Consider the following 16,085-nt stretch of genomic DNA (forward strand, 5'->3'; position numbering starts at 1 on the left):
CGCCTAGGTGTTTAGTCATGCCGGCCACATGACCATGGAAACGTCTTCGGACACGCTGGTTCTCCGGCTTTGAAACGGGGATGAGCACCGCAACCCTAGAGACGGATTCGACTGGCTTTCGAGCAAGGGAACCTTTACCTTTTTCTTTAAAGATATGGACTGGTGCTGACACCAAACCTTGACAATATAATTTCCAAATCTCTACCAAAGGTTAATTCTGAGTGTAGCTTCCAATTTCCTTCCTGCAGCTGTCTGTCAGACAAGAATACAGAAGGGCATGCAGTTTGTTATCACAAGAGACGTGACTCTTCAGGGCAATTGCATGATGTGATATCGTTATGTCCTGGGGCTGATTTGGAGCACTGTGGGATCTTTCTCTTGTAACTTGAAGTAAAGGCAACGCATGGGGCTTGTGAATGCCTCCTATTCCATCTTGGTTTATGGTTTTGTGTTATTGATTTAAACCATTTAAGAACGCTTTGTTTTGTTTTTAAACTTTCGATTTTCTTAAAACATGTTCTAGTTTATTATGTCAAAACCATTTAAAAACAAAACAAAGCGTTCTTTAAAAAAACAAATCAATAACACAAAACCATAAACCAAGATGGAATAGGAGGCATTCACAAGCCCCATGCGTTGCCTTTACTTCAAGTTACAATTAAAAAAAAAAACCTGTAGGGAGACATCTGTCTAACATGCCCAAAACTGCAATTCTCAAACAGGTGGTTTTTAAAAATAAAAATAAAATGACTTTGGGATGCGGCAAGATATCTGAAAAGTTCATGTCAACTCAAATTCGTTGTTTAATGTGAACTGTTTCCACGGAGCTTTCGGAGCGTGGCACAGCTCAGGAGGGTAAGAGAAGGTGCTTCAAGTGACTGCTTTCGGTTTGTGTTTCACCACACCTTTGTATCAGATCATTCCTGACAAAAGGATCAAAGAGCACCAGAAGAGGGGGGGGGACCCTTAAAGAGAAAGATCCCACAGTGCTCCAAATCAGCCCCAGGACATAACGATATCACATCATGCAATTGCCCTGAAGAGTCACGTCTCTTGTGATAACAAACTGCATGCCCTTCTGTATTCTTGTCTGACAGACAGCTGCAGGAAGGAAATTGGAAGCTACACTCAGAATTAACCTTTGGTAGAGATTTGGAAATTATATTGTCAAGGTTTGGTGTCAGCATCCGAGTGCTCTAACAGTGCGGCTGTTAGGGAATGTTAAGAGCAGAGTATCTGTTATTATGGTTCACACTCTATCTTTGCATAGTGCTCTCCAGAGAAATAAAGTATTAAGAGGTTTTAAATAAAAAGAAAACTTGCTAAAATCAAGGAACACTGGAGGGGAAAAAGATATTTGAGGGAAGCAAGAGGTAAAGAACAGAAACACAACCTAGAGGATTTTTCAACAGTCTTCGCAGGCTATGTATTTTTCAGGTCGAATAGAAAAATTTTAAGAAATGCAGAACAGCAATTCTGTATAAGGAAGCAGTAATTTGTAGACAACCATTTTTTCAGTTTTGCCTTATGGGGACTGCAGCTTGGAATATTAGACCCACAGCATGGAAACACACATCCCTTTTAAGAAATGCAAAAAAATGAGAGAATGAATTAGCTGGGAACTCGCTCTTCAACTAATAATCAGATTCTAAACTGCTTGGAAGAGTGGTATGAGGAACAGAGATCTTTTCAGTCCTCCGAAATACTTCCCTGGGGAAAAAAGGAGGCACGAAAATAAAAAAAAAGACAGACACGAATGCAAAAGTGTTTCCTTAGAGCTCCACAAATGGACTAGAACTCAGGTTCTGCCCCCCCCCCCCGCCTGATGGACTTTGGGTATTGCTTGCCCCTGGAAATATGAACCTGTGAGCTGAGCACTTACAATCGCCTAATATCTGGTAGGTGGTGACCAACACATATAAAAAACACAAACACTCCCCCCTCACCCCTCAAAGAGCATCTTGCCAACCACTTTACAGAGAGAGATCAACAACATGGGGCTCTGGGCTCATTCTTTCTTTTCACTGTTTTCTGGGGCGATGGGGTCAGCGGGGGGCTCCTCCACCATGGCACTGTTGCTCTCTGACCCGGTGTTGCTGTCGCTGGTTCCTTCCTCTGCCATGCTCTCCACTCCTTCTTGGCCACTCTCCTTGTCTTCTGGAGTGGATGTCCCTTCCCCGTTCTGCTGGGTCTCGATCGCTTCCTCTGGAGGAGGCTCCTCTGTTGGAAAGAAATTTTTATTTCTGTCAATGAGATATCCATGTGCTAAACATCTGTGTTTGTTGCTGCCCACTCTATCTGCTAGGGCTTAGGGGCAGAATGGGAATTCTGCAGGAACGGACGAAGGTGCCTTACACTGAAACAGACCCTTGGTCCCTCAAGGTTAGTCTTGCCTACTCAGACTGGCAGCAGCTCTCCAGGGTCTCAGGCGGAGGTCTTTCACAACACCTACTACTTGACAGTTTTAGCTGGAGATGCCAGGAATTGAACCTGGGACCTTCTGCATGCCACACAGATGCTCTAAACACTGAGCCCCAGCCCCTTCCCAAAGGAGGGAGGAACTGGGACAGAGGGTAGTGATCTCCAACTGATGTGGCCTTTAAACTCTTTTTAATATGCTCCAGTTTTAAAATTTCGTCTTAAGTTATGTGTCATTCTCTGCGCTGCCCTAAATAAACTTTTGCAGCTCAACTTGCTAAAAAAAAAAGGGTCACCTGTCTCCATGGGAGTATTCCCCTCCTCCTTCTTCTCCTCAGCCTTGCTCACGGCTTGCTCCCCCTCAGTGCTGGCACTGTTCTGACTGCGTTCGGCTTGCTCCGCTGCTTCTTTCTCCCGTTCCTCCTGCCGCTTGCGGGCCTGTTCCTCTGCTTGAGCTATTTCCGCAGCTATTTTTTCCATGTCCACTTCTACCTTCAGGCTACACAGCTGAGGGTGGAAAGAGAGAAGTCCCGTCACTTCCGAATCCAAGGCTCTCATCGGGTTGTGTTCAATGCTCCCTCTAAGCTGTGAAGTCCTGTGAGCAAAAATTCTACTTTGTGAGCAGGCTGTTGATTTGGCTGCTACATAAATTAGTTTGCTCTGGACTGGAGCCCTCCTTCCTGAGCTAAGACAAAAATGTGTGAGCCGGAGGGTAAAAAACTGTGAGCTAGCTCACGCTAACTCAGCTTAGAGGGAACACTGGTTGTGTTGTCATCCTGGCCTAGGGCTCCCATCGCTCCTTGGCCCTGAAGTCACCAGGTGAACCCGCCTCTCTCTCCAGACGAAAGTCAAGCTGGCCTGCAGGCATTACCAGTGATCCACTTTATAAACACTCTCAACAAAGGCTGTCAAGATAATATATATGAGGCACTTGGGAAATTGTCATGTCATTAAAGAGACAGGCTGCAGAGAGGCCAACGGCACTTTCATACTCATTGAATAATGCACTTTCAATCCACTTCTAATGCACTTTGCAAGTGATTTTTGCTGTGTGAAAGGGCAAAATACACTTGCAAACAATTGCTAAACTGCATTGAGAATAGATTGAAAGTGCATTATTCAGTGTGAGGGAATGACTTCCATTTTGTATACCAAAAACCTACTTTTCAAATTGAAAGTTGCAGTCCCCTAGTTTCTAACAAAACACAAAAAGCCTAGCCAGCAATGTGAAATGTGTGGTTGTTTTCTGTGATGCCACACAGGGGATAAAGATGTAGGACTGAAGCAATACTAAGCACTAAGTGAATAAGCACAGCTCTGACGGACTTGGATGGAGAGAAGGGAGGAGGAGGCCAGCTCAAAGGTCCCTGTTTCTCTGTCACACACAAACACGCACACAAAACAAACTCCTGGTTGTTCAAAGAGCCAGGGGGAAAGCCTAACAAGGGGGGATTGGCATTTTTTGAGCATTTTTGATTCTTGAAGTTTTTGTTGGTCCAAAAGCAAATATTCATGCAGCAGCCTCTTGGTGTTCCTTCTTTTCTTTGAGAACCCTAGCCTGCGTGTGTTCCCCAGGTCCAGCTGAGCAAAGTGACGGTAGCAGCTCTGCACATCTACCCCAGCCGCGCTCTCTGGTCCTGTGGGCATCGAGTTTGCCATTGTAACTCTGGATGCATTGAGACAGTTTCACATATCTGTTTGCACTGCCAATTTTATGTAGATATACATTTTAGATATTTAAACCCTATTTTAGCCAACATGATGGACCTTCCTGATGCTTTAAAAGTGCACCGTCTTCTGAATGACTCCACTACTGAAATATCAGTGAAGGTTTTTACAATTCTCCGGTATATATAATTCTATTTTGGTCATGGACTCCCCTGAACATTCCAACACACTCCAAAATCAGTTCGCTCTCTGATCTGTCATTCAGACGGTCTCCCTATCCCCCACTGGCTGCTTTGCCTGAGTCCTGCCTCCAACATTCTAAACAGTTTGCTGTTTACAACCTGAAAGTCTGGAGAGCCTGTTTGGTGTAGTACAGGAGTGGCACATGTGGTTTTTTCACACATATTGGGTGCGTTCCGACGGGGGATTTACAACGGTATAGGTGCCGGTTCCAACCGGTGTACTTACCCGCGTTCACACGGCAAACATCTGCCTCCCGTCCCTAACCGTTGTAAAACCCTTTAAACAGTTGTACTCTGCCACTAAGTCCCCAAGTGGTGGTATCCTGAGTACAACGGTTGTAATCGCTGTACCCCCCCGTCTGATCGCTCTCCAACGTTGCAGAGCCACTTCCGTTCGGAAGCCAGAGGCTTCCGATTTCCACCCGCCATTTTTTTAAAAGGTAGGCGATGTGTGCTTGGGCGAAGCTTCGCCCTGGCGTTTCTTTAAAAAAAAAAAATGGTGCTCAGCCGGGCGGTCTCCTCAAAGCGCCATTTCCTGGAAGAGAAGGAAGGCCGAAGCGATGAAGAACTGCACAAGGAAGTCGTAGCGCCGATGACAGAAAGAGGGTGCTCTGAGCCCAGGAAAGCCAAAATGCGGCTTGATCGCTGCGTGAACTCTGGTGTGCCGTGGAAGGCCAGCAAGGGGGGGGGGACACACAAGCCCAGCTCTCGCTGCCTCGGCGGTACTGGATTACAAGTGCTGGGCAGAGAGAGAAGGGACAGCCCAGCGTTTGGTATGGTTCCTGAATCTTCCAGAGCAGGCTGCTTTCCTTTCCGTTCACCTGCATGCTTGTGCAGAGGGCTGTAGCAGCAAGCGCTGCGGTATCTGGAGGAAGACCCTTGGCTGACCATCGCTTTGGGTCCCCCCTCCCCTTCTTCGTTTTGCCATCCACCCCTTCTTCTTCCTTCCCCACCTCTTCCTTTTTTTGGGGGGGGGGTTATTTTGTTGTAAAGCGAGGAGAGGTCCTTAGTGTAACGGAGGAGTCCAGGACTTCAGGCCAGTTTGGTCTTTAAACTTTAAAGATAAGTCCTTACCTTTAAAGTTTAAATGTAATACGGGGTGTTTTGAGCATGCGCAAAGATCGCCATTTTGTGGATGGCTGCCTATGCGCATGCTCAAACTGAGTTTAAAAAAAAAAAAGTTTGCTGAAGAAGGATCCTGGCACCTCTCCATGGAGGCCAACTGTTTCTCCCCCGCCTCCGATCATCCTTGAGGGGGATGAGCATTTTGAAATCGCTGATATCCTTGATTCCAAGCTGAAACGTGGTAAACTCTGGTACCTCATTGAATGGGTTGATTTCGGTCCCCAGCACCGCGAATGGGTGGAAGAAGGGGATATTCGGGCCCCTTACCTGCTTCGTTGTTTCCACAGGAAGTTCCCGGACAAACCGGGAGGTCTCCCGCCCAGCCCGGGAGGTCTCCCGCCCAACCCGGGAGGTGGTGGTTAAAGTGTGTTTTTGAGGGGGCAGTATGTCAGCAAGCTGCCATGGTGTTCTGTGTGACTTCTGGTTGTACATATGTGATCCCTGTCCCTGCCAGCTGACCTATGTGTTTGCCTGCTGTAATGCCAAAGTAAAACAACTGGAGGATGTGAGGGGGAGAGTATGCTTCGCTGTAGCTTGTTATTTCTCAAGCCTGAGAACTGCACCTGTGTTGTGTCTACTGTTTGCCTGGTTCCCAAGATCTGAGCAAGCAACCGTTTTCTCCTGCCCGCCGGCGGGAACGTTATCCATTGGTTCTGTATCTAACTTGAATCCCTTTATCATGTCTGCCCTAACTGCTGGTCCCCAGTTCTAACAAAGAACGTGTTTGAGTATCTTTCCAATGCTTTGAAATAAACTTTGCTTTCTTTGAAACGTGAAATTATTGTGTGATCTTGGGGATCCACCAGCGGCTCTCAAACATCTGACATTTATTCTATGTGGCTCTTATGCTGAGCAAGTTTGGTCACCCCTGGTGTAGTGGTTAAGAGTGTGGACTCTAATCTGGGAGAACCAGGTTTGATTCCCCACTCCTCCACTTGAAGCTACTGGTGTGACCCTGGGTCAGTCACAATTTCTCTCAAGAGCAGTCCTCGAAAGAGCTCTCTCAGCCCCACCTACCTCACAGGGTGTCGGTTGTGGGGAGGGGAAGGGAAAGGAGACTGTGAGCCGCTCTGAGGCTCCTTCAGGTAGTGAAAGATGGGGTATAAATCCAAACTCCTCCTCCTCTTCTTCTGAGGTGCTACGGGACTTGAATCTAACCATTAAACCTAGATTAGCACTGATCAATGGCATAAAGTCTCAGATTTAACCTCTAGTGCTGCCAGACAAAATCTCTCAATGGGCTAGAGACTGTTAAAAATATCAAAGATTCCAACACTCTCTATTGTCAGCTCTAGAGAACCATGCACCACACCACACATGTATCTACGCACATGGAATGAAACAAAAGAGGTCACGTGTTAATTGGATTCCGTGCTACATGCAGAAAATACTTTGCAGAACCATACCCTCTTGAGCTCATTGTTAAAGGATTCTGTACTTTCCAAGAACTTCCTTTTCTTTTCCTGGTGACGTTCCTCTATTTGCAGGAGCTCAGCTTCCAGTTTCCGCTGGAAGACACACACAAAAAAAGTTATAAGATGAAGTGAACATATACATGTTACTAATATGTCAGATCAAATGCATAAATGTTACTGTGCTCGGGGAGGGGAAAATACAGATTTCAGAGCTAAAAATAAAAGTTCTTAAAGAAATATGGTGATGAAATCATATCCCCCAACACAAACAAGCCTGTTTTAAACCAGTTCAACTAGGGGCGGAAACCCTCTATTAATTGCAGATTTCTGTGGGTGCTGAGAACTCCTAGAGACGCGAACTCATTGCAGATTCATATTTCCAAGGATTAAGTTGGGAGGCAACCCTGACTACTGGCTTACATCCTTACTGTATACATGCCTTTAACTTCTGCCAGAAAGGAAAGTCCAATTAATTTTCAGAAGCATGCTGGCACTAAATGCTTCACAAATAGGATTAGTCTGCTAAGCTGAATGCTGCACATTTACTGGTTGAAATATTTTTCTCCTGCTTTCCCCCCCAAAGGTTCAAAATGGCTGACAAACACACACCTATACAGCCCAGAACAACAAAATCACTATACATAAGAACATGTAAAAACACTGCATTAACTAACTGCCCACTGTTATCAACACCGACAGAGTCTTCAGCAATACTAGAACAACTGTCGTCGCAGCCACCCAGCCAAGATCCTTCAGAAAAAAGGACTAGTGCATGCCATTGCCTCAAAACAGATGTGGTTCTCCTTATTCCTTCCACCTGGTCAAAGTAACTTGATTTGAACAATAACTGAGAAAGCCCACAATCAAGCTGAAGAAGAGTGAATGTGTCTAAAGAAGGGGGCAGACATCAAGAACTGATCCAGTATGCGAGTGATAGCCTTCACTATCCCACACAATGCCCAGGGTTACCAGTCTGAAGATAGCCTCAGAATACCGACAGATGGGTGCTTCTAATGCCTTTGGTACAGGATCTACACTTAATCTGACATCCAAGCCGCACCACATGGCAGAGATATTCTATCAGCCAAGAATCTAACAAAAATTTGTCACTAGGAACCACATCAGCTTCCATAGAAGCTGGTGTCAACAGATCATGGATTATGTTAAATAACCTTTCGAAACAAGAGCCCGCTGATGCAAAGCTTGCATTACCACCATCACCACTACGTGATGGGCTAGCAAATGGGCCCTATGGTGTGTTCCATCTGATTTGGCACCAGATTTCAGCTAACAATGTGACAGCCGTTTCCTAAGCAGTTTCAAGACCCCAAAACTCTCTAATCGACCAAAGGACCCAAGGAGGACAGATCCCATTAATTCAGCATTCCATGCTACCACAATGCCTTTGGCAGAATTGCTTCTGAGTTTCAAAACCAGCTGGGCCCATTAAGTCTAAAAGGGTAGATCATAATTTCTTTAATACCCTTACAAAGAGGTAGGAAGTAATCCTACCACCGACCTATCAATGACCATGAAAAGGGCTTCAATTCTAAACCTCTCACCAAATTACCAAAAACTAACTCAACAGAGAAAACAGATTCAGGTGGGCAGCCATGTTGGTCCGAAGCAACAGAACAAAGTGAGTCCAGTGGCACCTTTAAGACCAACGAAGTTTAATTCTGGGTATAAGCTTTCATGTGCATGCTTTCATGTGCGTGAAAGCTTATACCCAGCACTTCTACTGGCCCTGGAGTGATCAGACGTCAGCAGACATGGAGTCAGCCTGTTGGCCATTTTTTCAAAAAGTTGGTCCTCGGAGCATGCCCACAAGCACGGATGAGCCTGTTGGGATATGTAGTTCGCGGGGCTGTCAGCCATTTTGTTTTTACAAGTTTGCCCTCTCCATGTTAACCGCCCATTTTATCATCTGCTCTTTAACTGTCTCATCTTCTGTGTACCATTTTAGCAATATCTTATACATTTTTGAAATAATTTTTTTACCCCCCTCAAGCCATACATTCTCAATATCATTATATTTTTTCCTAAACCCAAAAGCTTTTTTATCTTTTTTAAACAAATCATTTATCTGTCTATATTGCAACCAACCATATTTAAAAGCCAAGTCCTCTCCTATTTTCATTTCAAATGTTTTTCCCACTGGTTTCAACATGCCTCCATACTGTACCCAATCTTCTCCTTTATATGTCGAAAAAGGTTTTATTACCTCTGCCGGTACTATCCAAAGTGGTATCTCGTCCGAGAAGAACCTTCTATACTTAGTCCATGTATCAAATAGAATTCTTCTAATATAATGGTGTTTAAAAAAGCCATCCATTTTCGCTTTCTCATACCATAAGTAGGCGTGCCAACCGAATTTACAATCATGTCCTTCTAATGCCAACAATTTCTTATTATCTAACGTAGTCCATTGTTGCAACCAGGTTAAACATACCGCATCATGCTATAGTCTAAAGTTTGGTAACTGAAATCCGCCTCTTTCTTTTGCATCACATAGAATCTTCATTTTAATCCGTGGTTTCCTCCCGTACAAGTTTGCTCTCTGAGCAATTGCACAGGTGCTTGCTGAGAATGCTGGGATATGGAGTTCACTGCCATCCTCCCTCTAATCTTTAAAAACCCTAAAAGAAAGACGCCTCTGTTCTTCAGCTTTTTTCTGTCCTTTGAGGAAGGGGTCAATTGAAAAGATTAGAGGGAGGATAGCAGTGAACTCCATATCCCAGCATTCTCAGCAAGTTCTGAGCAGCCCCTGTGTGGGGGGGAGGGGGACGGAAGAGGTGCGAATAAGCAGTTGTGTGCACATCGCTAAGTACTTTTTAAAAAATGGTGGATGGAAAACAAGAGATCTGTCAGACCTGCCTGATGGCTTGGGTGTGCAAGAGTGTCAGTTGGGCCTCAACAACAAATCCAAACTCACCTCTGCCTGCCAAACCAAAATGCTCTCTGGTAAGCAAGGAGGACACTATGTCTGTAAGAACCCCAGTCTGTCTGTAGAATGCGACACAAGGTAAGACGCAACCCAAACAGACTGCTGTCTGCTTTTTAAGTCTTTGCCTAATTATTACAATCTGTAACCGACAAACTTCCCTGAAATCATGCAATTGTACTTTGCTGAATTCTCCATGTGTGCCATATAGTCTTGGGACTTGCCTGGCATCTGTGAAACTTTCCTTCCTTATTAGATTCACTGGCCCAAGTCCCTTTGAAAGTTCTTACTTAGGCTGAGTTAAGATTCATAGATTGCAACAAGCATTAGGTTAATTTGAATTTGATTTTAATCATAGTATTCCTTGCCCCTTGAGGTCTACAGAGAAATTCTTCTCATGGGGTAGTGCACGATCTATGCAGGTACACAGCAGGGCCTTCTCGGAGGTGGGTCCAACACTACAGAACAATTTAGGACTAGGGGATTCATAACTGCCATTTATGGTATCAAAAGAATACCAAGTACATACAATGTAATTTCTACTCTTATTTAGCAACAAAGGAAGTCAAAGCACACCTATTGAGAAATAGGTTTTGGCATTTACATGCTAATGAAAAGATGCACCAACGCCTTTGAAAGAAGCAACTCCCCGTTTCACCCAGTTCAAGAGTTGCATTGTTATGATGGAGAACGGCATGTACAGGAATATTTGGAGAGTTAGTCCACACCTTTATTATATCTGCTCTACAAAGAGCTTTCACAGGATACATATAAATGGTGGACCTCGCCCCTCACCTCTCCCCAGTCAGGGAAAGGTTAGCTCTGTAGGCAAAAAAACCTCCCCAAAATACACCTAACATGTGCATTCAGATCCAGCAGGTGATTTCAAGAACATTCTGAAGCTGTGTGACTGACACCTGCGCTTGTAGCCGATACATGACAAGGTATTTCTACCCATTTGCAAGAGCAAGTTGTGGCACTAGGGGAACAAGAATCAACAGTATGTGCATGCATATATGTGGAAAGAATGCACACAGACTAGTAAAGAACCCCTCAAAACATACTGACTTGAAATATGGAATAGCTCAATGTCCAGCGAATGCTTTGCACATAGAAAGTCCCAGATTCAATCCCTAGCACCTCCAGTTAAACAGGACCAGGTAGGAAAGACTTCTACTGGAAACTCTGGAGAGATACTACCGAAGAAGACAATGGTCTTATTTAGTACAAGGTATCTTCATGTGTCTGAAGCACAAGGTTAATTCCTTGAGAGGGCATGATGCCATTGGCTTTTGCAGAGGGCTCTCAAAACTGTATTAAGGTTCCATGTGGGATATCTATGAACTAGTGGAGGATTAATGAGGGCCACCCCTCTTAGAAACCTCTTAACATGAGGGTGTCTGAGAAGCGACCATCCCTGTTCAGCTCCTAGTGTGGCTGATATGGCAGATACCTGCCTTCTTAGGGTACTAGTACTAAGGCCTTTCCCCAGACCGTCCTGTAGGAAGGTTAAGATCGTCTTAACTGATGCCTTAGGTGGGTCTGACTCCCTTGCCACGCACCACTCCCGAAAAACTTTCCAGGTGTGATCGTAGGATCTTTTGGTGGAGGCTTTTCTGGATGCTAGCATCGTGTCTACCACTCCGTCTGGGTACCCTGCTCCTACTAGCATTTCCCGCTCAGCCTCCAGGTTGTTAGCTTTAATAGCCCCGGTTGTGGGTGTCTTGTTGGCCCTTGGGATAATAGGTCCTCCCTTAGAGGTAGACGCCAGGGCTTCGTTACCGACATTCCCTGTAGGTCCTGGAACCAGGACTGCCGTGGCCAGAAGGGTGCAATTAGCACTACCTCTGCTTTCTGTTGTCGCACCCTTTGCAGTACTCTGTGTATTATCTGCAAAGGTGGGAAAGCATACAGAAGTCCCTGCGGCCACGGGCAATTGAGAGCGTCTGTCCCTTGTGCCAGTGTATTTTGACCCCGTGAGAAGAAGGCTGGGATCTGACAGTTTTCCTCCGTCGCGAACAGGTCCAGGTCCAGGTCCATCTGTCCGAACTGTTTGCCTATCTGTTGGAACACCTCTGGGGTCAGTCTCCATTCTGCCTGGTCCAGCCGTTTTCGGCTTAGCCAGTCCGCCAACCTGTTGTCCCTGCCTGCCACGTGAGTTGCTTTCAGGGACAACAGGTGACGCTCTGCCCATGAGATCAATTTTGTGGCTTCCGCATTTAGGGAGCGGACTCTGGTTCCCCCGTCTGTTCACATAGGCCTTTGCCATGGTGTTGTCCGTCTGGACTAGAACGTGATGTCCCAAAAGGGTGTCTGCCAGGCTCAGGAGCCCCAGGCGAATCGCCCTCAGCTCCAGTAGGTTGATACTCTCCCTCGACTCCTAGACTGACCATTCTCCCTGTGTCATTCTATCGCCCGAGTGTGCCCCCCTCCCGACAGACTTGCGTCTGTTGTCATAATCAGTCTTGAGGGGTCCCTGAGGGGAGATCCCTCTTTGAAGCGTGTCGACTTCTGCCACCAAGATAGTTGGTGTCAAACTGCTGGGGGTAAATGTATAAGTTTGAAGCTTTTGCGCATTATTTCCCCTTGGAATGGTAGGAGGAGTCTCTGCAGGGGTCTGGTATGAAAACGGGCCCACATTACTATCTCCTGGCAGGATACTAGCATCTCCAGTAATTTGGACAGTGTCATGAGTTCCATTTTGCGGTCCGTCAATGCCCGGTCCATTAGGGTTCTGATTTTCTGTTCCCTTTCTTGTGACAGAAAAACCCTGTCCTGTAACCAGGGTTCCCTCTAAGCTGAGTTAGTGTGAGCTAGCTCACAGTTTTTTAGCCTCTGGCTCACACATTTTTGTCTTGGCTCAGGAAGGGATGGCTCCAGAGCAGACTAATTGATGCAGCAGCCAAATCGCTCGCTCACGACTTTAATGCCAGGAGCTCACAGAGTAGAATTTTTGCTCACAAGACCCCACAGCTTAGAGGGAACATTGCCTGTAACGTGTCGATTTCCACCCCCAGGTGTTGTAGTTTCTGTGTGGGATGCAGGTGGCTTTTTTGAAAATTCACCACAAAGCCGTGATCCGTCAGAGTCTGAATTGTAAGGTTCAGTGCCGTTGTGCACTCTGTGTCTGATGGGGCTTTCACGAGAATGTCGTCTAAATAGGGGAAAAGCCCCACCCTCCCTAGTCTCAGGTGTGCCACCAGCGTCACAAGGACTTTCGTGAATACTCTGGGTGACGACCTGAGTCCAAAGGGGAGTGCCTTGTACTGGAAGTGCGAGCCCGCGTAGCTGAACCTCAGAAACTTCCTGTGTGTGCTGTGTATTGGCACGTGCAGGTAGGCCTCGGATAGGTCCAGTGACGTCATAAAGTCCCCCTGTTGAATGGCCAGCAGGATGGACTTTAATGTCTCCATCCTGAACTTCTTGTCCCTGATATGTCGGTTCAGCCATTTTAGGTCTAAAATGGCCCTCGTGGTCCCGTTTTTCTTTGGTACCACGAAGAAGATGGAGTATACGCCCTGTCCCTTTTGGGGCGAGGGTACCCTCTCTATTGCTCCTATCTCTAAGAGATGGAGGATAGCCTCCTTGACCTGTAGATGTTTTGATTGTTTTCGAAACTTTGGCATTTTGACGCACCTTTGATGTGGGATGGAGAGAAACTCTAGCTTGTATCCCTGTGATACTGTCTCTAAAACCCACTGGTCTGAAATTGTCTGGTGCCACCGATCCGAGAAGGCTTGTAGCCTCCCTCTGATCTTTTGTTGCCCTGGTAGAGGTTGATAGTCACGCTGAAGCTCCTTTCTTGGGGGCTTTGAGCACTGACTGATCTCCCTTGTTATGTGTGAAGGGCTTTCCAGTCTGATGTCTAGGTTGCCATTTGCCTCTGGGGGGCCTGGAGAAGGTTTGTTTCTGTCCCCTCTTTTGGTCACAAAAGGGCTGAAAGCGTTTCCTACTTTTAAACTCCCTCTTCTTAGAGGGAAGGACTTTCTTTTTGTCCTTATCCTCCACCAGATATCTGTCCAGCCCCTCCCCGAACAGATTTGTTCCTTTGAAGGGAACCGCCGCCACTTTGGTCTGGGCTGATGAATCAACATCCCAGTAGCGAAGCCAGGTATTATGTCTCGCTGTAATGCTACATGCTAACGCTCTCGCTGAAAGCTGCAGGGTGTCTAGAATGGCATCTGTCGTAAAGGCCAGCGCCAGAGATATGTTTTTAAACTCATCTTTAAACTCTTTTGGCGCCCCGCTATTAGCTGCGGCTAGTTTGTCTGCCCATTCGTATGCCGCCCTGGCGAACAGAGAGCCCGCTGTGGAAGCTTTTATAGCTGCCGCTGAGGCCTCAAAGTTCTTTCGCCTGTCCGTGTGATCCTTCGGCATCCCATCGGGAGCACCGAGTTGGAATACAAGTTGTTAACGGGATCATCCACTACGGGCAGTTTTAATTTTTGTGAGGCCTCTGGCATCAGGGAATATAGCTTGGAGAAAAGGGGATGATTTGTCTTGGGTTTAGCCGGTTTGTCCCATTCGGCCTTCATTATGTGGTAAAAGGATGCTGGTAGGGGCAGCCCTGACTGGGCAACTGAAAAAACAGGTTGCTTACCAGTAACTGGTGATCTTCGAGTGGTCATCTGTGCATTCACACCAATGGGGATCTAGTGCGCCTGCACTGGATCTGCCGGTGCTGTAGCAAACTCTTTTAACGGATTTTCGCGCCCAGCCCCTCCGGGCATGCGCAGGAGCCCCACTGCGCATGCCCAGAGGGACGGGCGCGGACATCTTGCCAGTTCCTACAAACTGCCGCGTATCAACTCCTAATAAAACAGGTAGAAGAAGACAGCAGCGGGGCAGGAGGGCGGGTGGTGTGAATGCACAGATGACCACTCGAAGATCACCAGCAACCTGTTTATCTTCTTCGTGGTCTCTGTGCTTCACACCAATGGGAGATTAGCAAGCAGTAGCCTACCTGGAGGTGGGTGCTGTCAGGTGTTTACTGCTTAGCCGATGATAAAACCTGACGTCCCAGATTGTCACCGGTGATTTTACGGACGTCTAGGGCGTAGTGCCTGATGAAGGTATTAGGCGTAGCCCAGGTTGCGGCTTTGCAAATGTCTTGCAGCTGTACTCCCTTCAGAAATGCAGTGGATGTCGCGACAGCCCTGGTGGAATGAGCCTGCACCGGGCCTGGTAACGGCTGTCTCGCCAGTAGGTAGCATAGTTGTATCAGACCTACGATCCACTTGGACTGTGATTGGAGTGCCCACATGAAGTGTAGCGTATGAGACAAAAAGCTTTGACGTTTGTCTGGTGGGGTGCGTCCTATCTAGATAGAAAAGGAGAGCCCGCTTCACATCCAAATTGTGCATTAGCCTGTCTTCCTGTGATTTCGGATCAGGATAGAAATCAGGGAGGAAAACTTCAGACTGCAAATGGAATTCAGATACCACCTTGGGTAAGAAAGAAACATCTGGTACCAGACGGACCCCATCCGGAAGGAAGGATAGATAACGTGAGTCGTGTCTGAAAGCCAGGAGTTCACCCACTCGTCTGGCCGAGGTAATGGCAACGCGGAATGCCGTTTTCCACGCCAGGAGTTTCATTTGACAGCTGGCGAGTGGTTCGAAGGGCTGTCTGGTCAACTGACATAAGACCAAGGGAAGGTCCCATAAAGCGATTGGAGCTTTGACTGGAGGGTATAAACGTAGTAAACCCTTTAGGAAACGTTTAGTAACTGGATGCGAAAACAGAGTGCACCCATTTATATCAACACGGAAGGCCGATAACGCGGCCAAGTAAACTTTTAACGAGGAGTGGGTAAGTCCCGAGTCAGCTAGGGATAGGACAAAAGTAAAAACCTTATCGAGGCCAGCAGTCATGGCTGTAAAGGTGTCAGTGTCCAGAAAGGAACAGAAGCATTTCCACTTGTAACCGTACGACTTACGTGTGGACGCTTTCCAAGAGTTCATGAGGACCTCAATCACAGGAGACGAGAACGCCGGGCCTGTACCTGCCATGCAGTCAGCTTTAGCTGCGGAAGATTGTGGTGGAGCACAGGGGACTGAGACAGCTGGAGCAAGTCTGGAGACGGTGGGAATTGGTGATACATTCCGGACGACAGTTCCAGAATCGTGGAGAACCACGGCTGCCTCGGCCACCAAGGCGCTATCAGGATGACGTCTGCGTTTTCCTCGAGAATCTTCCTGACAACTCTGAGGAGCAGTGGCAGGGGGGAAACATGTAGAGGAGTAAAGTGGACCACGGGTAAAGGAGGCCGTC

The 16,085-nt window shown here is 46.8% G+C and overlaps 1 protein-coding gene across 2 annotated transcripts in view; it reads right to left on the bottom strand.

Moving 5' to 3' along the window:
* Nucleotides 1–666: 666 nt before the first annotated feature.
* The window catches only part of SMARCE1 (SWI/SNF related, matrix associated, actin dependent regulator of chromatin, subfamily e, member 1), an 84,216-nt gene continuing 68,797 nt past the window's right edge, over nt 667–16,085 (bottom strand). For both annotated transcript variants that reach the window (XM_015410271.1, XM_015410270.1), the window contains exons 9-11: nt 6,860–6,961; nt 2,715–2,925; nt 667–2,220 (exon numbers count right to left, since the gene is read on the bottom strand). In XM_015410271.1, coding sequence (XP_015265757.1) covers nt 2,009–2,220; nt 2,715–2,925; nt 6,860–6,961 — 525 coding nt within the window. In that variant the 3' untranslated portion in view covers nt 667–2,008. The remainder of the gene's footprint in view (nt 2,221–2,714; nt 2,926–6,859; nt 6,962–16,085) is intronic.

The sequence above is a fragment of the Gekko japonicus genome, unplaced genomic scaffold (assembly GCF_001447785.1).
Source record: "Gekko japonicus isolate JY-2015 unplaced genomic scaffold, Gekko_japonicus_V1.1 scaffold1280, whole genome shotgun sequence".
Taxonomy (NCBI): domain Eukaryota; kingdom Metazoa; phylum Chordata; class Lepidosauria; order Squamata; family Gekkonidae; genus Gekko; species Gekko japonicus.